Genomic DNA, 27,424 nt, shown 5'->3' with positions numbered 1-27,424 from the left:
AATACTGGTGTGTTTTCCCCTTTTCCACCCAACCTCCCCCACCCCCTGGTGTTTTTTCCCCCTTTCCCACCCAACTTTCACCACACCCCGGTGTTTTTCCCCCCTTTTTACCCAAGCTTACCACCCCACCACCTGCAAGGGCAGCCTTGCCGCCTGGTCCCTATCACAATCCCAATCCCTGTCCCAATCCTGATCCCCATGTTGGTCCCAATCCCGATCCCAGTCCCTGTCCCGATCCCCATCCCAATCCCTATCCCGGTCCTGATCTTTGTCCTGATCCTGGTCCCGACCCCACTCCCTGTCCTGGTCCCGATCTCTGTCCTGATCTGGATCCAGATCCTGATCCTGATCCCAATCCTGGTCCCAGTCCGTCTCCCAATCCCAATCCCCAATCCTGATTGTGATCTCCATCCCCATCCCAATCCCGGTCCCGACCCCAGTCCTGATCCCTGTCCCAGTCCTGATTCCAATCCCAATCCCGACCCCGACCCAGGTCCTGACCCCTCTCCCAGTCCTGATCCCTGTCCCAGTCCTGATTCCAATCCCAATCCCGATCCCAGTCCCGATCCTGATCCCGACCCCAATCCTGATTCCAATCCTGGTCCCAGTCCTTTATGCCAATCCCGATCCTGATACCTGTCCCGATCCCGATCCCTGTCCCGATCCCGTTCCGAATCCTGATCCCCAATCCCGATCCCAATCCCAATCCCAATCCCAATCCCAATCCCGACCCCAATCCCGACCCCGTTGCGGGGCGCGGCGGGCCGAGGCCGGCCGGCTCCTCGCAGGGGCAGCGCATGACGTAGCGGCGGCGCCAGCCAATGGCAGCGGCGCGGGCGGTATAAAGCGGGCGGCCGAGGCGGCGGCCGCCGAGCGCTGAGGCAGCGGCGGGCGGGCGGGAGCGCGTGTGGGGGGGGGGGGGCGCGCCGCGTGAGGGGACGGTGCCGAGCCCCGGGAGGGTGCTGAGCCCCGCCGCAGCGCTCTGCCCCCACCGCTCGGGGCCCGATCCGTCCCCCCATGGCGGCGGCACGGAGCTACAACGGGTACCCGCGGCAGGACGGGCCGCCCTCCCCGCCGCTGGGCGCCGACAAGCCGCGCGTCCCCCTGCCCGGCGGCGGGGGCGGCGAGGGCTGGCGGGGAGAGCGGCCCCGCAGCGAGGAGGACAACGAGCTGAGCCTGCCCGGCCTGGCGGCAGCCTACACCTCCATCCTGCGCTCCCTGGGCGAGGACCCGCAGCGGCAGGGGCTGCTGAAGACGCCCTGGAGGGCGGCCACCGCCATGCAGTTCTTCACCAAGGGCTACCAGGAGACCATCTCCGGTAGGCGCCGTCCCCCGGGGGTGGAAGGGGAGAGGGTGTTTTTTTTTTTTGGTGGGGGGGGGGATTTGCACTCTTCTGGGGTCAGCTTTGGGCCGGCAGCCTCTCGCTTGGCACCCGCAGGTGCTCCCAGGTGATTTTTGGGGGTGAGGTGCAAGGAGAGAGGGGTCAGGCAGGGTCCTGGTGGTGGGTGCTTAGCAGGGACCCACCCTAGGGGAAATCCTGCCTTGTAGTCTTCGTTTCCACATTGCTGTTCTCCTCTTACCTTTTCCAGTAAGGACTGCACCCAGCCCAAACTGTAATAAAAGCTTTGGGAAACCAGGGAATTTCCCCTTCTGCTTCCCCTTATGGCGAAAGGCAAGTTCCTGGTGCTGTCACGGGGCTGAGTGCAGGTCAGAAAGGTGCTGAGCATCCCGAGAGCAGTGCTGCTGCTGTACGAGCCTGCCCCAGAACCACTGAATGAAAGGGCTGAGCTGCTAACCCATCCCTCTTCTGCGTGCGCTGTGCTTCAGCTCAGAGGCTGGCTTTCCTGTTTACTTTCTCTTTCACTTCTCAAAATTGCTGCCTTCTCCGAAACCTGATTGCATATAACTTCCAGCACTGACTTACTCATGGCTAGCGTTATTTCTGTGCCAACGTCATGCCCTAGCTTCCCCCAGGAACAGCACTTCTGCCTTGACCTTTGTTTTTCTTTTACGGCCGAACCTGGTTCTCAGGCTCGTGTCTGGAGATCAGCTCGGGGCTGTGCTGGCTGTCATCCCCCTCTTGTTTAGCCTTGCTGCACGGGGTGTTTGAGATGAAGCTTTGTCGGGGTCTCACAGGGTGATTCTCTGTCTACTGGGAAAAACTACTTGCACTTGGGGACTGCACTTGTTGCTTTTTTCCTGTAAAACACAGGAGGTGTCATAGTCAGGAGGTTTTTTGGTGATAATCTCTGAAGGTGAATTTCTGTGCTGAGAGTTTACTGCCTATCCGAAGTCCTCTCTTAAGCTTGCCGTTGGTCTCATGTACAGAGAAAGCTAAACCAAACTGATTCCTTAATTTTCCAATAGCTTCTTCCTTCTGCTCTCTTCCTTCTGCTCCAGCGGGTACTTTGGGACCATGATTAATCTGTCCCAGTCTCTCATGCATTTCCTTGAGCAGAGTAGTTCTGGATGGTCCCCTCCCCTGAATACTCATTGGGGGGTAGCTATGTTATACTGGAGAATAGAAAGTGTTAGTGTCACTGCTCGGTGCTGTACTCCTGCACTGCTTTTTGTGTTCCTTTCCTAGGAAATCAAAGGAAGCTGTGATGCTAGCATCCCTTCCTGTGTCAGATGGGCGATCCTTTTACTTGTCAGCTACTCGTCTCCGTACACAATGCTCAGCTTCCAGTTTTCCTGCTCTTATTAGTCTAATGGGGAGGGAAAATGAGCCGCAGTTGAAGGACAAACTAGGAAATCTTTGGGAATGGTGGTGGTTGTGGGGCTGCAGCTCCTGCTGCTTGTCTCTGCTGCAGCATCTGGGTGTGCTGTCACTTGGTTGTGCTCATACAGCTGGCTGCCTAGCCAGGCTGTGAAATGGACCAGGAACTGGATTGTAAAAGGAGGAAAGAGGGGAAAAATGTCTTTTCTCTGCTTTATTTTACAGCTTATTTTGTTCCCTCACACAGAACTACCTGGCTATGCATATGTTAAAACAGTGGTTTGTGGGATATTGGGGTGTAGGTTCAAGTCTGTTCCCCAGCAGGGAGAAGATAAGATGTGAAAAAGAGACTTACTGCTACAAAATTTCTGAAATAAAAGCTCTGTGGTGGCAATTATACAAACGAAGGGCTAGAAGCAAGGTGTGCTGCAACAGGTATGTGGCCCCAGCTGAGCTCCCAACCTGTGCCAGTGTGTGAATGGGGCCTGGCTCTGCAGCCAGGAGAGTGGCAATGACAACCAGATGAAGGGAACAGTGCTGGTACAGCTACAGGCTTTACAATCAGCCTCCGGAGTCTGTCTGCTTGGGTGTCTACCCTGGGTAGGCAGGGGAAAAAGCAACTCACTTCTGATGGCATTTTAAATTATTGCATCACTCTTGTGTTCCTGTGTGGAAAATGTATTCCCGAGTTTTGAAATCTCTTGAAGGCTGGACAGCGTGAAGTTGAAAGTGTGCCAAAAAAGATCTGCAGTGTTCGGTGAGCTTGGCCGCAAGCTTTGCTTGCGGGAGGTAAGAACATAGAGGTGATGTGGTTGGTCCCAAAACTAAGCTACCTGACTGCCTCGAATGCTGCCTGCTGCTCTTAGAGGTTTGTCATGAGTGGTGTCTTGTTCTTGCTTGTCACTGAAGGTTTTTGAGTGCAGTCAGGGTGCCTGAAGCTTTAGGTACGGTGAGGGATGATGGCCTCACCTGCCCTGCAGCAGTCTGTCCTGTGGTGGCCTTGGAGGTGGAGAACTAATGGTACGTGTAGAGAATTTGATATAGCGAACCCGGAGTGCTTTGGGAAGCTGCTGAGCTAGTGCATGGTCTGCACAGAAGTCAGCAAACGGGTATTGGTTTTGTTTTTGAGTATTAGTTTATTCTTAAGAACAGAACTCCATTTTTTTGGTTAGGGTGTGTCTGAGAACATCAATGCATTCGGGGTATGCATAAATATGCTGGGGATCTGGTCTCCCTTCCTGGGTGTTGTCACTCTGCTTCGGTGACAGCTGGTCACATTTGTATTTTTATATTTCCCTTAACTTAAACTAGTGTTGTAGGGAAGATGACATCTGAGTTCTGTCCCCTCTCTCCACTGGGATTTCTGTGAGCAGCAGATTCTGCCTTCCAGCTTCCTCTGTGTTACTTCCTAGCTTGTTTTTGACAGCGCAGAGTAACAGTGTTCCTGCTTTACCTTTATTCGTCTTTGCTATCTGTGTTCTGCAGCTGGCCAGTGTTGTATTTCCGAGCTGTTAGCAGAGTTTACTTGCTAAATATCTAAATCATTCTCTTACTGTTCTTTCTAGATGCATCCTCCTATTAATCCTGGCTTCACAAAAGGCCTCTGTCCTTAGCTCTTTCCTTGACAAAATGTATTCAAATGTACTGATCTCATTGCCCAGAGAAGCTGTGGATGCCTCATCCCTGGAGGTGTTCAAGACCAGGTTAGATGAGGTCCTGGACAACCTGATTTAGTTGGTGACATCCCTGCCCTTGCCAGGGGATTGGATCTGGGTTGTCTTTAAGGTCCCTTCCAACCCCAGCCCTTCTGTGATTCTCATTCTATAGTACTAATCATCAGACTTTCTTTGGAGGTGTGAGAATGCCTTTAGGGATTTAAAGTAAAATCCATCCTGGAGAGCCGATCTGAAAATGCTGGCAGTTCACACTGGGGCACGTGTAGATTAGTTATCACTACAGGATACCAGAAGTTTTACTCTTCAATTTCATGCGGTGCTTCTGCATCAGGATTCAAGAACATCTCTTCTTTTCCTGAGCCAGGGTCAAATTTATCAGCTTCCTACTTCTGGGAGTAAACTATAATAAAACAGTAACCTGTTCTCTGGGGTAACAAAGGTAGTCGACTCTTATTAGCAGGTTGCCTTGAACACTCTTACAGCTCTCAGGCAATTGCCTGCCACACAAAGATGAAACCTTGGGAGATCTGTCCCTCCTTCAGTGAAGTCTTCGTGTCACACTTGGAGGTGCAGTCTGTGAGACTGTGTGCACAAATGCAGCGAGTGAGTGAATTTGTGTAAATAAAAGGCTGAGGACTGTGCCAGCTTGTAACCTGAAGCTGAAGACTTCATATTCGATCTTGCTAAATGGTGAGTTCCAAAAACAGTGAAAGTCAGGGATGCTAGTATCAAAAACTAAACTCCAAAGGAGTTGGTTCTGATTGTGCAATCCTGTAGGAGACATCAGGCACAAAGCTGAGCAAGCTTCCTGTGACTGCAGAAGGAAGTGAACTTGTTCTCGTCGTATCTAAGTCCTTGAAGCAGAATGGCACAAGCATTAAATAATGTTGGTTGTTACACGAATAAAAGCTGAAAGACCGCACTGGTCTCTGTGCTAGCTTCCAAGCAAGCTGGCAGGTTCAACTGTCCTTTAACATGTTTAATAGGGAAATGACAATTAGAAATACCAGAGGATAACTTGGCTTTCTGAACCTGTGCGGTTTGAAAGGCTGCATGTGTTTTATTTGCCTTAAAGCTAACTGATGCTCCTATGCAGCTTCTTGTTTTAAAGCAAGCAACACCTGAAGTCCAACACCAGTAGGTTAACACCTGCTGCAGTGTGTGTGTCCCCTCCTCTCAGTAGTTTGTGCTCTCCTATGGTGGAGGGTGAATAAATGCAACCCTAATACTTTTCTTCACCTTCTTCCCTGTGTGGTTTTATTTTCATAGATGCAGCAGTAGAATAAGCTTACAAGTTTTCTAAGCCTACTCAGTTTGCTGTGGGTGAGAGGTGCTAAGCATCCCTACGTAAAAATAGACAGGCAGCTCCTTAAACAAACAAGGCTGTTTGATCAGCAGCGCTGCCCTTTGCTGAGAGCTGGTGAGTTGCTTCTTTCGTTTCTGTTAGTGGAAGCAAGATGCTGCTCTTCTCTTGCTTCATATAGGTGTGACAGTCTAACATGTAGCTTAAATATATTGGTAGCATGGCCATGGCTTGTTTCCCCAAACTGGAGGGTGGGAGAGACAGGATTGTTCATGGTAAGTTTCTTGGGGGTTTCTTTCCTCTACCCTGACCCCTTGTGTGGGTGAAGCCTGCCGTGAACTTACCAGGATGATCTCCCTGACCATTAATATTCAAGCAACACCGAACTTGATAAGCTTGTTTGGGTTTTGTCAAGGGTTTATTAAAGATCTTAGCCTCTTGGATCGTACACTGTTAAGGGTGTCTGATCTTTTCATGTTGCTTTTTCAAGGCACTTCTTTGTCTTCTCTGATTTTTCATTTGTTTTGATTACAGAAAGAAGTGTGGATGGGGAACTTTCAGCACCTTCTGTGACATGAGATAGTGAAGTAGTTATTGAAATCCTGATGCATTTTAATGAGCATCTCCGTAACCCTGCTTTCCCTTGTATTAATAAGTCTGTTGGCAAAGAACAACTCCTAGAACCTAATCTTAGTTTCATCTGGGAGTCTGCAACAACTGATCTCTTAGGAATAGACTTAAATCTCACTGCAACGTGGAAAGTGTCTTAAAGTAAATGAATCAGTAAAGATGATGGCCAAAATTAGTTGAATATCAATGCTGCATTTCCTCTATTTGCTTCTACAAAATGAGTTGTAAAAGAGCTGGACCAGATGTATGACTTCTGGTAGCTGAAGAATTAAGTCTTGCTGCAGAAAATAATGTTCCTTTCTGGAGTGGGTTGTCTATTTCCAGCCCTCTGGTGTGGCAGTGGTGAAATCTGAACTATTAGTCATCAACTTGTAACTTCTTCTGTCTGGTGTTCCTTCCTTCCTGGTAGGAAGGTACATGATGGTAAGGAAGCCACGTGGTGCTAATGCCGCCTTAATTTTTCTCTGCAGCTTTTGAACTCTATTGCCTGTTCAGAGTCATGCTGCAGCTTAGGCTGTGCCTCTTTCTAGAGTGCCTCAAGGCTTCCTGAAGCAAGTGCTAATTCTGTTGTGAATTGGCACACCCAGACCATCCCCTTTCTTAGCAACCTGAAGCCATTAACTTTCTGCAGCACTATAAACTCTGTATGAATGAGTATTTGTAGCCTGAGTCTCCTCCCTGTATGTGTAATAAATTCCGGTAACTTTCTAGTACAGAAAGGCTGCAATAACTCTTGTGGTGTTTGTCTGGATTTTTTTTTCCAACTACAGTTCTGTAGTATCAACACAAGTAAATGCAAAGTTTCAGTTTTGACTCTGTCTTACTATTTATCAACAACTGAGGGCTTTTCTAGCAGTTTTCTTCCAGATTTAGTTCTGATCCTGTAGTCTCCTGGCTTCCCTGCCACACATTCAGCTGTTAGCTCAGGTCTCCTGCTCTGTTACATCTCTCCTTGGAATGAAGAGGAACTTCTTCCCAAGCAAGCAAGCCAAAGGTATCTGGCCGTGTACCTCAGCTGATTTTTTTTTTTCCACCTCAGCAAGCAGTTGGTCTGGTCTCTGGCTCATCACACCGCAGTTCTGGAGCACCATTCTGCTCGCTGCCTGCTCCTAGGTCACGCCAGGTGTTGGTGCAGGTTGCTTTGTGCTCCTGGCAGAGCAGAAGGAACCTGATCTCTGCCTGTAGTTTGGTTTTTCTCTTGTCACTGCCAGGATGGGTGAGCTTACGGGACAATATCAGTGAATGTGAGACTGCCTCTGTCCTGTTGACAGTGAACAACCCTCGATCTGCCTCTTTTCTAGAGAGAAACAGCTCATCGTGAGAACAACCTACGAGCATCTCAGTCTTTTTGTCTCAAAGAGTCAGAAGCAGACACCAGGTGCCGTGAAGCTGAAGCAGCGCTGCCCTGCGGAGCGCTGTCATCCCTCATTCCCTTCACCTCCCGAGCCAGCTGCGGGGTGGGCTCTCTTTGGTTGCCAGAGGTGCTTCTGCTTTCCTGTGTCACATTAAAGCCATGCAAATAGTTTCTATAGCAACAGGTCTTTTTGCTTAGCTCTGACGCAAAATCCCGAAAGGTCTTTCTCGTTCTGTCTTCATCCAATTCCGATTCCTGCTTTTATTGACTCTTTTTTTTGAAGATAAAGGGGGAAAACTAATTCCGGTCCGTTTCAGGAGTTAACTTGCAGCAGAAGCGGCTGTTTAGTTCTTAACAGCCCGCTGAAGTTTCTGCAACAGGACTTGAACTCTGGGCTGAAAGAAACCTCAGCTGGAATAATCTAGAGATCATCCCCAAGCAAACATTTTGTTTGTTCTTGTTCCCTTCCAGCCATGTGTTTTTACCCGGATCTTTGCATTTCCTTAACATGGGGTGTCTAGGCTTAAGCAGCAAGCTCCCTAGGGCGGTAGGGAATGCAAGCAGTGTTATTTGCAGGCTCCTTTAGCTTACAGGCAGGGCTTGGTGGCAGCACTCGAGCCCAGCTGTGTTTAATACAAGCAGGGTGAGGGGAGGCATTGCTCAGAGGTCGAGAGGCTCTGAATGTGCCAATGGTGCAAGCAGAGGGGATGCGAGTCCTGTCCTCTTACTGCTGCGGAGGATTACCTAGGTGGTACTAGGAGGGAGTAAAAGGGTTGCTTCACTTGAGGGGAGGAGGTTTTCCTTTTTGTGTTCAGGAAAGGTAGCCTGCTGAGGAGGAGCACGTCTGAGCTGCAGGTGCCTTGCTTAGGAAACCAGTCCAGTAATACTTGCTTCCAGCCCTCCTCCTCTCTAAAATCCCAGTTCACTCTGCGCTTTTGCTGTGAAGAACCTGGAGCCCCAGGCAGAAGGGATGGCAAGGAAAAGTCTGGGGTTAGAGTAAATGTTTCTGGGGGCTCCAAATGAGGAAGCTGAGAGGAAAATGAAATCAAGCTACTGAAGTAGGTGCTGTGGCCTAGATAGTGAAAGAACAGGCTAAGAGGTACGAATTTGTCCCCCGCTTTGCTTCTGCGCTGCTTAATCCGAGGCCCTGTTTCCGCTTCTGTCCTGTGAGCTCTGTTATATTCTCTGGAACATGTGCTGCAGGCTCCGGGCTAAGCTTGCTGAGGCCTTGTTTGATGCTACTGCAAATTGAATGACTACAAGAAATAAAAGACAAAGTTAGATAAAATGGCATTGCCTCTCCTCACAAAGCGTTTGAGTCTTTGCCAACAAGTCTCTCCTGGGTAATTACTGAAGGCAAGCGCTGCGGCGGGACCTAGCACGGTGTCTTGTCACAGCTACTTCTGCCTCGCTCTTCTGTTGGCAATGCAAGGCTTGGATTTGAAAGGGTTTTGTGTTGGATGAGGGTAAATACAGACACAGGCTTTGTACTCTGCTTATTTTTCAGGAGAGGCTTGCAAGGTGTGAGCAGGAGGGACTCGAGCAGGGTAGGGGTGACTGTAGCTCCGTTCTAACACCATAGCCATGTAGTCAGGTACCAGCCTTCTGTCCCAGCCCTTGTTTTGCCCTTGTTTTCCTGTATTGCCTGGCAGTTGTGAAGGGATATTGGAGGGCCAGCACTAAGCTCCTTTCTTCCTTTATGGGTTCTGGCCCACCTTCCCAAGCAATAACTGCTGCTGACTGTTAAAATCAGCACAGCTTGCTGTGGGCACAACTGCAGACATTTTGCAGCTGAGCAGGTATCTTCCTTCTAGCTGCTACTTGCTACTAATATTCCAAAAATCTGGGGTGCAAAATTAAGATGTGCATAAATAGGAAGTGTGAAATACCCCACAGCTCTGTGGTTCTGTTCTTGACAAAGATCTAATTGCTTACATGCCTCTAAAACCTCTTTTGAGAGGAGACATTACCCAAACTGCTATGGCTTGGCTGTAGCCTAAGAGGATATGCAAGCAGGATGGGTGGCTTTGTGTTCCTGTCTAATTGCTTTAGCCATGGGAGGGATGCATTTTGTTCCTGAAGTTGCTTGTGGGATACTTCACAGGTCTCAACCTTCTTTTCCCCAGCCCTATAATAGGGCTACCAGCTGTCTCCATAATACAACATCTCTTCAGCACCCTAGTAGTAGATAGTGGTTCCTTAGATGAAGTCTGTAGGGATCCATTCATATATATATTTCATAGATGAGTGTGTATATGCACATGTATAAATGTATGTGTATATATATGAGGCTCTTCCACGTTGAAATACCTTCTGCTGAGGTTTTGACCTTATGCTGCCACACGTTCCTGTGGCTTGCAACGAGAACGTGGCCACTTCTGATTCTTCTGAGCAGTCTGCTCCACGAGTGTGCTGATGTAATCCTGTATCTAGCATCGGGCTCTGATATGCTGCTGGCAGTGCTGGTATGAGCCAAGCTGGTGGTCTAATAACAGCAGCGGTCACTCTAGAGACGCTTCTCGGGTCTGTTTGGATTTTGTTTTAATAATGCGGGGCATAGTGGCAGGCTTCGTGAAACCACTGTTTGCCTTTCTGCTCTGGAAACGGCACACCTGCAGAGTGCTGCGTGGAGGAGCTGAGAACCCAGATTGCTGCTCTGTCTCCCCTTTGTCCTGCTCTGTTCCAAATTCTGGCTCTTTCTAGCTGAATTCATACTAATACAACTGCATGGTGTTTCCCACATAATCAAAAATCTCTCCAGCAGTGTTTGGTGCAAGCTGGACCCTAAAATTTAAAGGACAAAATCATGTGCCTTTACAGCGTTGTTTCCTGGCCCCTTTCGTGCGCTCTGTCCCTGTTCTCTGACCTGATCGAAAACCTTCTGGGGTTCAGCCTCGTTGTTTCGCAGGTTGCCAGCCCTTCTCAGGAAAGGACGTGCGTTGCAGGCAGAACATCTTGCGCACAGTTTCCAGGGTTACCTGTGTAGTGCTGATAGCAAGCAGGAAATTAAAACGCTCCATGATGATGATACGTTATCGGCAACAGATGGTGGCCATTAGGTGTACGTACATGTCGGGGGAAGGCATCAAGGCAAGGAGAGCAGACACAACTATTAGATCTGTATAATCATCACTGCAGGTGCTGAGCTGCACTGTGGATGAAGCTGGGCAGTCCCTGAGCACCCCATCTGGTCGTGGTGTATCTGACTCTGGTTCCTGGCAGTAACTCCAAGCAGTCTGTGTGGCTTCAAGCTAACTTCCTAGCAGAGTTTCACGTGCTGATATCAGCCCTTCTGCCCAGCTAGTTCTCTCTTGCTGTTTTTTCTCTCCATATCATCTCTTCTTTACAGCTGTTCTCTCGTCCTTCAAAAGGCTCCCTCTCTTACCTTGAGGCTCTTCTGCTTTTAAGTTCTCCAGATGTGGTTCAGCTTGCTCTAGCTTTTTGTGGAGACTACAGTAATCTGCTCTAACCTGCATCAGGATTGCCTCGGGACTCGTCAGGGGACTGCTAAATATGGAAAATCAACTAAGGGTCTGTTTTGCTGAGCTCTGGGACTAGCAGAGTCCCGTGCTATATGCTCCTTTTCTTACTGAGCTGTCTCTGCCTCTTATCTTTATGCGTTTTTCCGCATTAATTCTGTTAAGTCTGAGACACGGGATTCAGATGGGATATACTTCTGCGTGCCTGTTTCAGTGTGAGACAGCAAATGTCTCCCTGATCTGTGGCTACAGATCTCTGTACGCCTAAACAGCTGCTGGTTGGAGTGCTTCAGGGTAAAATGCTTCCAGGGCACAGAGCTTCCTGGAAGAGGGTGATGCTGATGTTGAAGTGTTTGAAGAAACCACTGTGATGGCTAGCTATTACGAACTATTATTTAAATAAAACGTTATAGGCTGAGTTCTGGCATAACGTATGGTTAGTCTGATATAGCACTGTGGCAATTGTGGTTGTATGCACACCAAAGCATGCTTGTGGTGTTGCTCCTTACTTCCCTTGTCTTAACCTTGAAATCCGTAGCTCTGAGAGAGCTATGGACTTGCCACAAGCTTTGTCAGAACTGTCTGGAAGAGCCTTCCATGCTTGTGCGTATAACTTTCATGCAAATGTTTAATTTCAGATGTTCTGAATGACGCCATCTTTGATGAAGACCACGATGAGATGGTAATTGTGAAGGACATAGACATGTTCTCATTGTGTGAGCATCACCTCGTTCCATTTGTTGGAAAGGTAACTCTTCCTTACAAAGTAAACATGGGGAATACATGATAAAAGACATAAAGTATATGTAAAAGACTTTGTAGCCAGAACTACAAAGCTTTTAAAGCTGCAAGTATTTACTGCTTATGGCTATGATTCTAGAAGTTAATCTCCAGAGAATACAAATAAGTAAGACCTCCTTAATGTGAGTTTTATTTGGATTTAAAGCTCCTAAAATATAATGCTCAACCTTTCCTAGTCTAAGTAATCTAATGGTTTCTGACATTTCATATCAAAGCTCTTCTTAGTGAAGCAGCAGCAAGCCTTGAGGGCAGACATCTTGATATTAAACCGGCTCACCCTGCACGCTGTCTCTGTCACGGATTTAGCTGCTGGCTCAGAGCTATCTAGCGCACATTCATCTCGGGAGCCCCTGCAATCAGAGCGAAATTCAGACTAGCAGCCCTGTTTTAATGTGGCTAGCAGGAGACTGCATAGGTTGGGACTCCTGTGAAAGGGGCTGGTGTTTCAGATGGTGTTGAAATTGTGGTGCCAATAGTTTAATTCTTCCCCTGCCATCCCCAACAACAAAAGACACAACAAAAAAAGCAGCAGAGCTTCAGTTAACATGTGTAAATCTGAAGAGTTCAAAATTGGTAGTCACTTCTGCAAGCCTTAGCCTCTTCATTCTCATATCAGCAGAGAAGGATGAAGCTTAGTCTAATCCATATGTTCTACTATTAAGTACTCACAGGGCAGAGTAGCAGGTGCTTTTGTTTTCTGTAAAATTTTATCAGTACCACATATGTTCCAAGTAAAGTGTCTCCCAAAAAATAAAATACCCGAACAGAAACCAGCTGCTGCTTTTGTCGAGTCAACTCAACTTCATCTACTTTTACTCGATGTTGGTTTTATACCAGAGAACAAGGTAACTTCTTTTTCTGTGGAAGCTTTCTGTTTCACCTGTTATTCTCAATTACACATGCTGTGTATATTCTCTTCGTTACTTTTGTGGCAATATATGCATTCTTTTTACATCTAGCTGTTTAGCCTGTGTGGTTTGGAGAAATCTGCAAACACCGAATTGGTCCTGCTTCGTATAATGGTCTGCTAAATGACTTGGTATGCCTCTAAATATTCTCAGACTAACCATTCTCCTGTTGGGTACATCAAACAGGCTGCAAATACTGAGCAGTAGGTCTTGTGTTTGCAGTTCTATCTTGAATAAAATTGAGATTTTTCACAAAAAAAAATTAGGGGACCAAGATTCAACACTTATTTTTGTCTCTGAATTTATCTAAAATGTTTCATGTCTTTTCAGGTGTCAGTGGGTTGATTACCCAACAGCAGTGATAGGAATGAGCAAGTTAGCCAGGTAATTAGGTGCACTGTGGTACCTTTAACTGCAGGTACAGCAATACAGGATTCTGAGATGGGGCCTCTAGGCAAAGCACTAAGACAGAATCCTATACTGACACTCCCCTACTGTATCTTGGCTAATTTTTCAAGTCTCTGGTACAGTGACATAAAATGCTGGTTTATAATCTGTTACAATTGTAAACCCACTTGATTTCAGTAGCCCATGTTGCTTTCTAAATAACAGCAAGCTAAATGCCTTTCCCTTGCCTGTCAGATCTGAGCACTTTCCTGATCTGTAACTTATTTCAAACTAGTACAGTTACATGTTTTTTTATGAATGTTCGGTAAATCCATATTCAAGCAGAGTAGAAGTCAACTTATTCACACAGTGATCTATGGTATTACCAATAGCACATGAGGTGGCATTAAAAATAATAAAAAAATCAGTACGTGCCACCTGACTTTGGTGAAGTACTTGCCATCAGAAAATTTACCTGAAGTACAGTCCGTCTCCTTCCCTTCTCCTGAATCCGCTTTAGGTCTTGAAAGAAAAGTGTCTTTATTTAAGACGAACAGTGCTGTGTTGAGTAATAAAGCCTTCTTTTTGTACCCAGGTGTAATAGTGTTCTGGGGCATTCCTGAGACTTGGAACATAAGCCTTGACTCTTGAAGAGTTGTGATTTTTTTTCTCCCCCCTTAACCTATTCTACACACGGACACTGACCTCACCAGGCATTTACAGTCTTGGTTAGCTCCACAATTTCTCAGGCTTGCATGGTGGCATGTTCCTCCCACATGCTAAGACTTCTGGATTGTTCCAGAGTTAGTTCTGGGGCAGGTGTGCATCTCATTCTCTGTGCATGAGTTTCATGTGCATTTTAGTCTGGTTTTGGTTCTGCTAATGGCTCATTCTCCTCTGTCTAGGTACATATTGGCTATCTTCCTAACAAACAAGTACTTGGCCTCAGCAAGCTTGCTAGGTAAGTGTTAATGTAATGAAAGTGATGCTAATTTGTAAAAAGGATTCCAAGCTGTGCTGTGTTAATCTTTCTAATCTGGTCCCCATCTAAAGCTCAACACACTGTGTCCTGGATTTGGATTTAGACCAATCCTCAGCATTGTTTTTTGTGTGGAGAGGACAGACAAGTATTAGAGCTCTGTTAATCCACGTTACAGTTGACTGTAGTGGAGTCATAAACTTCTGTGCATTCATCCAAAGCACTGGTGTCTAAAGAGACTACAGAAGGAAGAAAAGTGGAGAATCTTGGTCATGTTTTAAGGCAGGCCACCAAAACCAGCAGGGATCTCTAGCTGTTACTTTTGTTTGTAAATTTACTGATAAGAACAGAAATCCCAAACTGTAAATGAACACACTGAGATAGAAATAGAATCTAAATCTGTTAGCTGACTTCAGATAAATTTGACATTTCTTTCTTTTACTCGAGGCCTGCTGAGAAAGCTGTGGGGTAGATTCTATAGATAAGGCTCAGCCTTACAAACAGAGTAAGATACACTTGAGAAATCCATTTGTTATGTAAAATAGCTTTTTCCTCAGCAAGTGCCCTTGGATCAGTTGTTGCACTGAATCATGTTATAAAGTGATAATCCCTAGCTCTGGTGAGGAAGGGGATGGTAGATCCCTTAAATAGATGGATGATTGGGCAGCAGAGTGGAAGGGTGTCTCTCAACAAATGAATCTTGAAAAAAGCTGTCTGTAGTTCAGAAAGACCACATAGGACTTGCACTTTCCCTGACACATCTGTTAATCTTTCTGTAGTTCCAATAACGCTAATGAGAATTAGCCTTGTAAATCTGCATGCCTGCTGGGTTTTCTTAGTGGTTAAGAAATGTGCAGGATATGACACTAGCGTGCTTTGAAATCAGTCAGCTCTTTGCACAGCAATGAATTTGGTTGGGAAGCAGAAGGGCCCAGGTTGCATCTTTGCTAATGTAACCTCATGGCAGGGAGACCATCTTCTAGCAGTGCTCACAGGAGTAGAATGTGCTCTGATTAAAAGTCTGAAGCAGTTAAACACTTAATTTTTTCGTAAACGTTTACTGTGACTGCAGTCAACTGTCTCCTGACACTGTAGGATGAGATTCGAGCTGTCAGCACTGCAGCTGCTGGGTGGAAGATTGCCTTTTGTAGCTGCTTACGGTTAGGAACGTCCTGATGTGTGGCAGTTCAGGGCTGTTGTTGTGTGTTGGCTGGTACTTGTGTGGCTGCAACTTTATAAGTGGTGAGGTTTTTTTAAGGATTTTTTTTTAAGCTGGGTTTCTGAAGGTGGCCATCGTTCCTAAAGAGATTGTGCCTTCGTTTCTGAAGGGCTTTAGGATCACAGTTGAAATACACATCAGTTGATTTGTGCTTGCTCTGGTCTGCAATTACCTCTCAATTGCTGGCTTAGAAAGGAGCTCAAAACTGTCTTGAATGCTTCTTAATGCAACTGGCAACGTGGTGCTAAAAGTGTACAATTTTCCCACTATTTATTCTCAGTATAGAAGTATGCTTGGATATGTGCAAGGCTTCCTGCATTGTGCTTTAAAGGTTAAATCTTGCCTCTCTTTTCAGGCTAGGGTAAAACTCCCATACGCTACAATAATGAAAAGATTAGATTCTTGTATAACAAAATGTTCTCAGTCTGTGCTTGCCTTTGAGTGCTTACCATGAAGAGATTGGTAGGCCAAATAGTGCTTCTCTTTCTTGCCCTATATAATGCAACTAGTGTTCGAACAAAGATTTGTGAGGCTGTTGGTACTGTGCGCCTAATCTTTCGTAATAGGATTAGTCTAATGTGGTGTGTTTCTGGAGTTGTGATGACCTGTATTCGGTAAACAAACACTTTTCCTTAGATTTTAAGCTCAGGCTTGAAAATACTAATGCTGTTTTTACACAAGCACGCTTATGGGACTTCTAATATATAACAATCTTAAAAAAAACACCTCAGCATCAACTTTTTCCTATCCATATATTTAATCTAAATATGGTATTGCTTTGTTTAAAATAACTCTAACACAACCATTTGATTTCTGGAGGGGAGTTTCTGCATATAATTCTCTCTCCAAAACAGCAGGCAAGTCTCATTGTCAGAAATGTTTCTTGTAACTAATGCCACAGGCTGCCAGCCAGCATCTGTTTTTTGTCTAGTCTGACCAGATGGGTATTGAAGCTTTCTATAGCAACTTTTTAGCATGGCCACTTGATGTGTAATTAAGCATTTGAGGTCTGCACGAATAACACACTGAGCTACAGCTATAGGACTTTTTATAACACACTGAGCTACAGCTATAGGACTTTTTCTTAAACGTGTGAATTTTGGTACTGTGGTGACAGATGATCAAACCATCACTTGAGTTGCTCCACAAATGCCTTGAAGTTGAAGTCACCTTAGAGAAGAGCACTAAGGTGACCCTTTGCACTGAAATGTGAAGGCTGGTGTGATCTGTGGGTGGAGAGCATCATTTGCATAAAAACAGTCATTTCACATACTTCTCATTGTTGTTAAATCTGTGGTTAAATGCAAGAATCTAGAACATTTCTTGCTTTGGTAGCCTTCTGGGAATCTCAGTATCTGAACTGTCATTAAAACAGTATTTGGTTTAAACTGAAGAAAAAAAGTAATCTGACCTCAGTTCAAGGATTGATTTTCAGGGAGTCTTTGGGTATGGATTCCCTTGCAAGTGTGTGATCTAGGTGGGTGATGGTACAAAAGTAACAGCCAAGCAGAAGAAGCTCTAAGGAGTGACAGGGTTGCCCTTCAAATAGCCCCCTAAAATAGCTTGCGAGGTGGCAGATACGGGGTACCTGTCACTAAGAACAGTGATGTGGTAAGGGAAGCCCTTGAACCATGCCAACCATCACCTGGACTTCCAGGAAGGATGTGGATCAATGCAATGTTCTTGTTTGATGGTGCAAAGTAATTGTGAAGATCAGGCCATGGTCATATAGGAATAACTAAAACATTCTTTTCCTTTTCCCTTCTAGGATTGTGGAAATATACAGTAGAAGATTACAAGGTAAACAGCTGAATCTGGATTTTTTGTTTTGGTTGCTTGTAGAGTCCTTTCCTAGCTAGCTTAAGGTACCTGTAATTATAGGTGGACTAGAGCTGTACCAATTCTAAAGCTTGTGAAGAAAAACTGTTCTTCAAAAGGTGTTTCTCATCTGTCAACTTAGCCTCCGCATTTCCCTTGAGGGGTAAAACATGCCTATGAAAATGGATGGAGGCAGTAACAGGTTCAGAGGATAAATGTGCTGTAAGATAGAGCTGCCAGGGATAACTGAACTAGCTGGATGCTGCTGGATATGAACTCCTCCACAGATAATTTGAGATGCCTTCTAGAATCCTTGTCTGAGGAGATGAACCAATAGCTGCCATATTATGGGCTGCCTGCTCTCCCCTGAGAAGCAGAGGAAGCTGCAGGAATTGCTCCACACCTTGGCTCAGGCTCAGCCTGCTCTCATTGTCCTGCAGTTAAATTTGGTCTGTTAATGGCAACAGAAGTCCCAGTGACCATTAGGTGTGAGACTGGGGAATAACTGCAGGAAGTAAAGCTTTGGAGGACAGTAGATTCCCTTAATTTGCTCTTCTTACCTCAATTACCTTTCCTCAAAAATAAATTTTGTGCGTAGGGAGTGGATAATGTAGCAGTAAAGCTAGTGAATAAATATGTAAAAAAATGAAGAAAATAGAGGAAAACAAGAAACTCTAACCACATAATGAGAAATGCAAGACCTATTATAACAAGTCACGGTAATGCAAATTCCTGCAAACATGTGTAATGGAAAACTCCCAGTATAAACAAGCAAATAAAAGGTCTGTTTCAGCAAAATGTAAGCTAGGGTTTGTTGCTAACAAAACTAATTTAGGAAGACCAGAGCCTGGGCAGGAAGCGGAGGGGACAGGCACACTTGGAAATGAGGATGCAGTATTTTGATGCCATCCTTTTTGTGACGTGCAGATGATGATGATGCATTTAAGCTAGTCAGATTTAACAATGGTTCTGAACTCCCTGCTCTCCTTTCAGTCCAGGAGCGCCTTACCAAACAAATCGCAATAGCCATCACAGAAGCCTTACAGCCCGCTGGAGTTGGAGTGGTTATCGAAGCTACGTAAGTTGCTCTGAGCTGTTCTGCTGTGATGTAGGGGCTGGGTGAGATTCCAGTTGTGCTGCCTTTTGGCTCTCCAGCTGCTGCTGCTGTGTGCCATGCTTAGAGTGCAGGCAGGTGTGATCTTAGCCTGCTCAGTGAAATGGCCTGGTGGGTTGGAGCTGTTTGAAGTGGGGGCTTGCCTTAAGCTGCATAGAGATGTGAAAAGTAGGAGCGTGGTTAGCTGTCCCATTTGCACTGGATCCATGTTCTGCCTGCAATGCACCCTCTACAGCAGAGCTTGAGCCTAGCACCAGGCATGTCCTTGTGATCCCACTGGAAAAGTGTGATTTTGCTAGGATCTAAGGAGAGAAGGCAGTGCTCAGGAGCTGAGAACTTTTTTCCCTAGAGAATAACTGAGATCCATTGGTGATTCTGACAAATCACCATTCTGGATATGGACGTTTTTATTTCCACCGTACTTAACGTGACCCTGTACGAATCATCTGTCTTCATGGGATTGCTTCTTTAGAGTATGTCTGACTTACTGACTTTCCTCTCATTTCTTCTAGGCACATGTGTATGGTAATGCGTGGGGTACAGAAAATGAACAGTAAAACAGTAACCAGCACAATGTTGGGGGTATTCCGGGAAGATCCAAAGACCCGTGAAGAATTCTTGACACTCATCAGGAGCTGAAACTGTTTCTCTAAATGCACTCTGGAGATTGTTCTGTCCAGTGTCACTGTCTGTTCTTACTTGTTCCTACATCTCACTCTTAAACTAAATTGTTGTGAATTGTTGTCATAGTCTTTGTTCAGTAAAAGACTTCTGATGGCAAACTGTAATGAAGAGGTAGGCTCCTCCTGGATTTCCGATGATGCTGATATCACAGAATTACAGGCTACAAATAGGGTTTTAAAAATGCTTTTTCTCCATCTACAGTGCAGAATATACCGCTGTTAGGAGAAAAGTGTGGTTTGGGAGTGAAATGGATATTTATGAAATAGTTATGTTAGTAGAATAAATACGGTGCAGCACAGGAAACGATTGAAAGGCTGTGGATCCTTGTAGGACCACTTACATGCTGCAAATACTTTTCTCTGCTGAAAAGGATGGTCCTGAATTGTCTCTGGCTATACTTTATTACAAGTCCTGCAGTGGCTGTTTCAGTATCTGGATATGTATGTTTTACCTCTTTGAGATGTTACCTCTGGTGGTGTTTTATATTCTTGCTAGTATTAACCCTCCTTTTTTTTTTGTTGAATTTGTTTGAGGATTTAAAACACACTTTTCCTACCCTCTTAACATGCAGGGAATTACCTTCTAAGTGATTTGAAACAGTCTTATCCCTCTGTATTAAGGGTTTTATGCACCTTTTTCTCTGTGCCTCAGAAGGTCTCACCACTTTAACTGTCGGTTTCTTACTATTTTTAAGCAAACTTTAAGGGGGTGGGTGGGGAACCCAGAGTCTGTCTGCAAAGAGCTAAGATATCCAAAGAGTTTTTTTAATATTTGCCTTGAGTTTTCCTTCTTGGATTTCCATGAGCTAGACTAAGAAACTAGATCTAGTCTGATCTGAAAAGGAAGATTTTTTTCAAGCATTTCAAGACTTGCATCTCTTCCACATTGGACCAAAGGTGGGCACTGAAATCCTGAACGCAGCACGTTGTACTTCTGCCTGTTGGCAGGTCATTCCAGGGCAAGGTAAACTGAAATGACAACTTATTTCATAAGAGCAATTGAGAAAAGCATTTCCATGGCCATCAAAATGAATTAAACCACAGTTTTCTGTCTGTGGCAACCTCTGTATGTGGCAGTATTGGTACAAAAAGTTTCGGTCAGCTGGACTTGGCTGAACTTCTTCTACTTTGTTACAATTTTAATGGGAGTTTTGTAACTCTTAATTGGGAAAACATGATGCACAAATGAAAACCACCCTTCTCAAACTAAGCACAGGAGGCAAGACTTAACAAAGGAAATGTCAGCCAGGGTGTCAGATGCCCACAGCGCAGGTTCCCATAGTCACACTAGCTATGCTGAATATGAATCCAAGATGTTCTCTGTGCTAAACCTAAAAGGCAGTTCCTTGTCTGGCAAGCTGTCTTACCAACTTGTATGCATTCCTGCCTGTCACACAACCCTTGCGGGGAAACAATGAAAATCAAGCCAGGTCAAATTTCCATTGAGCCTAAAGAACTTTAAAGAGCACAAATAAGACAGGCTTAAAAAACACAAACACACCAATTTATTACTGTAACTACCCTCACTTCTTGCCAATAGCCTCCTGTGTTTAATATAGTAGCTTTACCTTGGCCATCTTCACAGGGTTATTGGACAAATGTTTTATAATATTCTCTATCTTGGATTCTGTTAGATGCTACAGAAGCTTGCCTGCTAGCATGAACAAGCTGTGTGTTGCACACTTATAAAATACACTAACTCTATGGCTTTCATTCTCCTTAAATGATTGAGAGCAGTTATCGCAGCTTTTCAGTTCAGTCTTGGTTTCAAATATTCAGCTGAAAAGCCTTAAGTCCTTCTTGCCTGAAGTTCAGAGTAAAACTCCTTTTTAGCTCAACAGTTGGGAGGTGAGTTTGAGGACCAAAGAGGTGCACACAACTGTTTCCCTCTGCTCGCTTTAGTTGCTTGAAAACTGAGTCTCTGTAAAACACGTTCTTATTCCTGAGGTAGTGAAAAGTTTGTGTTTTAACCACTTATCTCTATTCAGGATAAAGTTCATATTGCACCACCGCTGTTTTTTATTTCCATGTGACCTGTAGTCCTTAAAACATACCTCTCTACTCGTGGCCTTGGATTTTGTTCACATATTTGTCGTAAGACTTGGTGCATTTTTTGGGAACATTAATATTGGTCAAATACATGAGCTTTAACTACAACTAGTGTGTATATATGTATAATTCGTACAGCCTACTCATGTATCACGTAAGTGTCCGTTGCCTCTAAAACATTAAAGCACAGTATTATCCTTTGGAGTGGTAGCGTCCTTGGTGGCTCTGAAAGGTGACAGCATCGTGCAAGGAAGTGGGTGGGGGAGTTTCTGTGCTTGCAAGTGCTCCAGCCCTGTGATGAGGTGCTCAGCTGCTCTTCTGAAACAGCAGTTGTCCCTGGTTGCTGGCAGGGCACCAAAGAAAAAAAATTCTCCGAGACAGTGCAACTTTTCTTGTTCTCATCTTCAGAGTCATAGGAAGCAGCAGCAAATATCTTGGAGCAAGGAAGGGAGGAAGCAGGGACTGCTCCCAAGCGTCCTTTTGAGGTCCCTTCACGCTTAACTCTTGCTCTTTTATGTCACCAGGCAGTTTCAAGGGGTGAGATGGTGTCTGCTGCGGTTGGAGCTGTGGCTGCACCGACAGGTGAGCGTGTCCTAAAAGCTGCCTGCCTCTGGAGGGGAGTGCTTCTTGGGCTCATCTGCAGCCTGGATGAGAAAATGAGAGGAAGAAGAAATGAAATGCCTGTATAAAAGTTAGCAGTCACTTTGCTAATCTCTTATCTATGTCTCTGTGTCAAAGCACAAGATGAAACCGGCCAGGCTGGGGAAAAGGCAGCCAGAGAAATTTTGGGGCTGCAGGCAGGGATGGGGCATGTGCTGGGTGCAGCATGCTGCGTGGGTGAACTTCGCGGCAGTCACAAATGGACAAGGAATAATGAATGAAAGCCCCCTCCGGTCTCGTGTATTTTTTTCTAAATGGACTGTTCTGTTTGGACATGGCTCTCCTGGGAAGCCTCAGAGCACTTTTATGAATTGTCTTTTTTGTAAAGCTGAGCTTCTTCTGCTTTTCTCATGGCTGTATGTTAAAGCTGGTGATTATGGTGGGAAACAGCCTTTCTGCCAAAACAGATGCTTCTGCAACAAGTTTTTTTCCCTGCTTTTTTTTTAGGTGTGGGATTTGAAAGGAACCTCCCTGGTTTTGTAATCATGTGGAAAATCTGTTTTCTTTGAGGTGAAAAAATACTCAGCTTGGAAGTGTTTACAGCTCAAAAAACCTGATGAGAGTGCTAAGAACCAAAACTGTAGGAGAACCAAGCTCTGTTACAAAAATGACAAACTCCTGCCCCTAAACTACCCCACCCCAGGAGATCCCATCTCTTAGCACAGGCTGCATTCATTTCCTGATAATGTTCAATGGTAACCTTCAGGAAATGGTTGCTTCTCAGGTGTTTTCTGATTGCTTTGATACAAGCAGCTCCTTTGTGTTTGTACTTTCACCTTGATTTTCTTTCCAGTGTCTTCAGTCATCTCTTCTGCATGTGACGCAGTGTCACTTGTCCCCGATTCACCGCCCCAGCTCCTGGGCATGGCTCCTGGGTCCTCTCACCTTACCTTTCGCTTTCAGGTGCAGACGTTGTGTTTTGGTGCAGGTAACTTCTCTCAGCCAGGAGGCAATTAGTCCCTGCAGCAAAGAGCTAGGAGCCTGTCCTTGTGTCGGTGTCCTTACATATCCCTGCTTCCTGGCAAGGTGCATCCTCTGAGCTTCAGTGCAGCTCCTGCCCAGCACTGCATGGGGCTGGACCTCCCCGCTGCCTTTGTGCTCTCGACCCAACTGTGCTTTGTAAGAGAATGTAGGAAATCTACAAGTCCAAATACTTCTTCCTCAAAGCATCCTCTTGTGTGCAACCAGCGGCTGCTGGTGATCAAGGTTGGTCACGCAGGTGGTGAACACTGGATACTGCTGCCTGTGCATGTGAGATGTGGAGTCAGCAGATGCTCTTCCTAGCCAAAAATCTTTCTTCCTAGTGATTGAGTGGCTGCGGTTGAGGGCCCTGATAATCCTGGAGGCTTTATGTAGCCATCGCAACCTTCCAGCAGCCCATAGTTGCTTAATGAGCTCGAATTGCTCATTACCTGGCCTCTGGTTTCTGCCCCTGCCGTCTCTATCAAGTTATTGGTGTTGGGAAAGGCTCCGCAGTCAGCTCTGCCCTTTGAGCTTTAGCTAAGCCCTTCTGCTGAACTCTCGGAAATAGCCTTTATGAAAAGCTTGCCTTCCACTTGTATTTAAAGTTGCAGTCATGGTTTGGTAATCAAGAGGATATAAAAGATTAAAGCACTTTTTAATAAGTCTTGGTCTGGGCTGGTAAGAGGGACATCAAACAAATCATTGTGCACAGTATTCAAAACAAATTTTGCTGAAATAACCCAAAGGATATCATAGCAAGGATTATTTTTAACAGCTTTTATTGTGTGCTTGGTGGTGGAGTGTTGCAGGGGAGGCAGAGTGTACCTACCGCCTCACCTCTCTGCACCACTGCTCCAGTTGCAACAGGAAAGCAAAGGTTAAAACCCTGCCATAAGAGTCATCGAGCTACACCAGCCTATTTATTAAACTGTTTTAAAAGTGCTGAGGCAAACCAGAGTCTTACTTCTTTTCCCTGGGCTGTCCTAATGCCAGCAAGGCAGCAATTCCTGTGGAGGTTCCCTCTGCCCAGCCTCCATGAGTGATGGAGCAGCAGGGCTGTCTGGCTTTGTCCCCTCCGCACCACAGAGGCACTTGAGATTGCCCAGAGGCTCTTTTTCTAACCCTGTCCCCGTTTCTCCATCACCAATGTGCACCTAAAACCCTTTCAGGGTACAAGAGCAGTGCTGGGAGCTGCAGGAACTGGGGACCAAGGTCCTGGTGCAGGGGTCCCATCCCCTGCCATGGGGTTCAGCATGCGGCCTCCCTTCCCTGATGGCCTCCCTTCCCTGACAGCCTCCAGCAGGGCAGAGGGACAAAAGGATTTGGTCCCTTAGTGGCTGGCAGAAGGAACCAGTTATTTTCCCTGCCTTGGGGCTGGAAGCCTGGCGAGGGCTCTGCTGATGCCCCACTGGTATTTGGGAGAGGGGAGGAGGACGGCAGCTGCTGCTTTGCCCAGCTCTGCAGCTCCCCTGGGACGTGCCAGCACGCCCTGCAGCAGATCCATGCATGGGAAAGGGGTTCTGTATTTCCTGCAAAAATGATGTAATCAGCACCCAATGTTAGCAAGGCTATTACACTTTAGTCAAGGAAGGGCTGGGGAGGTGGGGTGTTATCTTTACTTTAAAACCAATGATACAAAAGACCTGTGGCTTTTACCTGCTGCAGGAGGCAGAGCTCATCCTTAGCATGCTCCTCCTGCTCTAGCCATAAAAATCACCAGTTTTGTGGTCTGGGGATGTGCTAATTAGCAGGAGACAAAAAAATTGCCTCAAACACCTGCCCTGTTGGTGTCACTGTTGTGATGTACCTGCGGGATGTATTTAGGGCCTGCAGGATCTCCGTTTGCTTTTCAGGTTGTGCAGGGTTACAGCCTTAGCCCTGCATCAGCCCTTCCCATGGGGACCTGAATCCGAGCTCTGTGGGGGTGTCAGCCCTGGCTGTGCACAGCTGAGGTCCCTGCACACCTGGTCTGGACCCTCCTGCTCCAGTTGGCCCCACTGCTTGTCACTGGGAAGGTGAAACTGGGGGGCAGTGACTGCTACCATGTGGGATCAATGAGAATGGAGGAAAGAAGAAACTCAGACAGGACAGGGTTTTGTAGGAAAGCAGCAGCAGTGGGAACGACAGCTGGTTGCAGAGATCCTGTTCTTCAGCTCGGCGATGCTCAGGCCACGCTCATTTACACCCCGAGGAGCAAGAGGAGCAACAGGGCAAAAGGACCTGGCTGGGTGGCAGCGCCCCAGCCGGGCACGCACAGTCTGTGGCTCCCTCTGCTGAGCCCGGCCTGGAGCTCTCGCAGGAGAGGAGTGAGAGCTTTCACGGGGCTGGAAGCACTTTTTGGGGCGACTGCGAGGCCTCAGGCTTGCCTGAAGCCAGGTAGGGGGACAAGGGTGGGATGGGGGCACCCAGCCCCGCAGCAGGGCGATGCTGCATCGGGAGCCCCTGCGCAGGGCTGGAGGCGGTGGTGGACTCTCAAAAAGCAGGGGCTAAGCTGCCGGGATGATCTTTCATTTTATTAAAATTGGTCAAAAATCTCTTCTCCGTATAAAAGTGGGAATTCTGGCTGAGCTGGGCAATTTGTTTTCCGAACAGGATGACGCAGCGGGACGTTTTCTTAGAGGAAAGAAGGGGAATGCTGCTTTGCTCCTGCAGGCACCCACGCTGCAAACACTGCCCGCCGGTGCAGCATCAGGCCCTGCTCTGCCTGCACCTGGCTTTCAGCTCCTTCCTAAGCAGGGGCAGAGCCGTGGGCATCTCCCACTGCTCACCGCAGGGAGAGGGAAACATGACCCCAAATTGGGCAGGGATGGGTCCGCGAAAGACTTGTGTAAGCCTCTCTCACCAGGCGCCTTGCTGGGATGTGCAGAGGAGCGGCCTTGTTTTCGTAAGGCTGCAGACACTGTCAATGAGATCTATAGCTATAGAGATTGATATAGTATGGATTTAAGGCTGTATGGATCCATAAGGCTTGCATGTGGCAGGATTTCATTACAGTCCTTACAGCCAGAGACTTTGGTTTTGGCTGAAAGCAGGGTCGGAGGGCTGGGGTGCTATAGGGTTTTTGAGTGGTGCCGTGGCCACGCAAGGCCATGTCCTCGCACTGCCTGCGTGACCCCCCAAATGCTTTCTGCAGCGTGCTCCCGTCTCTGTGCAAAGCCAAGTGCCTAACGCAGCTGGATGAGCTACTTAAAAAAAGAAATGAGTCCTTATGTGAGCTGTCGGCAGCGTGGTGAAAGATAATAGCAGCAGGTGAAGGTGCGGGGTGAAGGGCACTCAGGAAGCGCAGGCTTCAAAGAGAAAGTGGGGAGCCAGGGAGGGGGCAGAGCACCTTGACACACCTGTAATAACACATGGCAGAGCCTTTGTTGTGTCAGGCACTGGTTTTTAGCATCAAGCCCTAAATAAACCTTCCCCTGGCAGTCCTGCAAGCTATGTGCCGTGGGGTGCCGGGGTCCTGCAGCTGAAGGGAGGCTGCCCTGGGGCTCCAGCCCACGCCACGACCCCAAAATGCAGGGTGTGCGCGGGGATCCAAGGGCAGATCCAGCGCCCGAGGGTGCCGGTGCCAGCCTTACGTTACGGAGCTACTTGCAGATCCCTTGGCTGGCAGGCAGGCAAATAAAAATAGCTCGGGGACACTGCTGAGCCCGGCAGTGAAGTCACTCCTCGCCAAGCGCTGCCAAACGTCTCCGCCACCACAGCTGGACGGGGCTGGGCTGCACAAAGCTGCAACTGGCCCCCCGCAGCCCCCGGTTCTGGTGTTCCTTCCCCATTGAGGTTTGGTATCCAGTGGCATCGCTCTCCCATCACGAGGGGGTGACAGAGGCCACGATGAGCTTGCAAAACCCTCGTGTCCCCGGCTGCGAGCCCCGTGCTGCTTGAGAGGGCAGGGATTTGGTGGGTGTTGGGAGCGGGTTCCTTGCTTGAAGGCAGCCCCTGGTTATCCCCCAGCCAGTCACCTCGGGGAATTAATTATTTCCTCCAACTCAAGGGCCTCGTCTCATAAAGCCCTCTCCACCCAGATTAAACTTTCCTGTAATGGGAAATCCCTGCCTACCACCTGCGATGGATTGATTGTTCCCCTCAGTGGTAAATCAAAGCGCTTTGCACCTGCACGGGGAGGCTGTGCTCAGGACATGCCGGGAGGACAGGAGCAGGCTGCATCTCATCTGCCTTCTTGGGTAGGCTCAGAAAAGACCCTGTTAAGAAGAATAAGGGCCTTGTGTGTCCCACACAGGTGACGGCACAGTGCTGTGAGACATGCCTGGGACACCACGCAGCCTGGGGCAGCCCAGCAGCTGCTCCACCAGCTCCGAGGGGCTGGGCTGGGAGAAGGCTGCGAAACCACAGCCTGCGTGAGCCCGACTGCCCCGGCTCGCTGGCTGGAAGGGGCTCAAGTGTGGCGTAATTCCTGAGCCCAGGCTGGTAAAGCTGGGACGGATCCGCATCAACATCTCCCGACAGCACGGAAACGTTTCTTCCCCGGCCTTTCCTTTTTTAAGCCTGTTTCCAGTTAGCCCATCAGCGGGCCCTGCGACTTTCCCTAACCGCATGGCTGCTGCAGACTTCCCTTGGAGCCCTTTCAGCCCGTCCAGCTCCAATTTTCCACCCTTTTTTTTTTTTTTTTCCCCTTTTCATTCAATATTAGCGCAACAAACACGTGCTTTGAAACCCAAACTGCAGAT

General features: G+C 47.1%; 1 protein-coding gene across 1 annotated transcript; it reads left to right on the top strand.

Moving 5' to 3' along the window:
• Nucleotides 1–874: 874 nt before the first annotated feature.
• GCH1 (GTP cyclohydrolase 1) lies at nt 875–21,323 on the top strand. Its single transcript, XM_040559240.1, has 6 exons — nt 875–1,318; nt 11,800–11,909; nt 14,163–14,218; nt 17,224–17,255; nt 18,267–18,351; nt 18,900–21,323. Exons 1-6 carry the CDS (start codon nt 1,018–1,020, stop codon nt 19,024–19,026), a joined length of 711 nt encoding a protein of 236 aa, XP_040415174.1. The 5' UTR covers nt 875–1,017; the 3' UTR covers nt 19,027–21,323.
• The last annotated feature ends 6,101 nt before the right edge of the window (nt 21,324–27,424 follow it).

Source organism: Cygnus olor, chromosome 5, assembly GCF_009769625.2.
Source record: "Cygnus olor isolate bCygOlo1 chromosome 5, bCygOlo1.pri.v2, whole genome shotgun sequence".
In the NCBI taxonomy this organism is placed as follows: domain Eukaryota; kingdom Metazoa; phylum Chordata; class Aves; order Anseriformes; family Anatidae; genus Cygnus; species Cygnus olor.
This window is presented reverse-complemented; position numbering and strand designations above follow the sequence as displayed.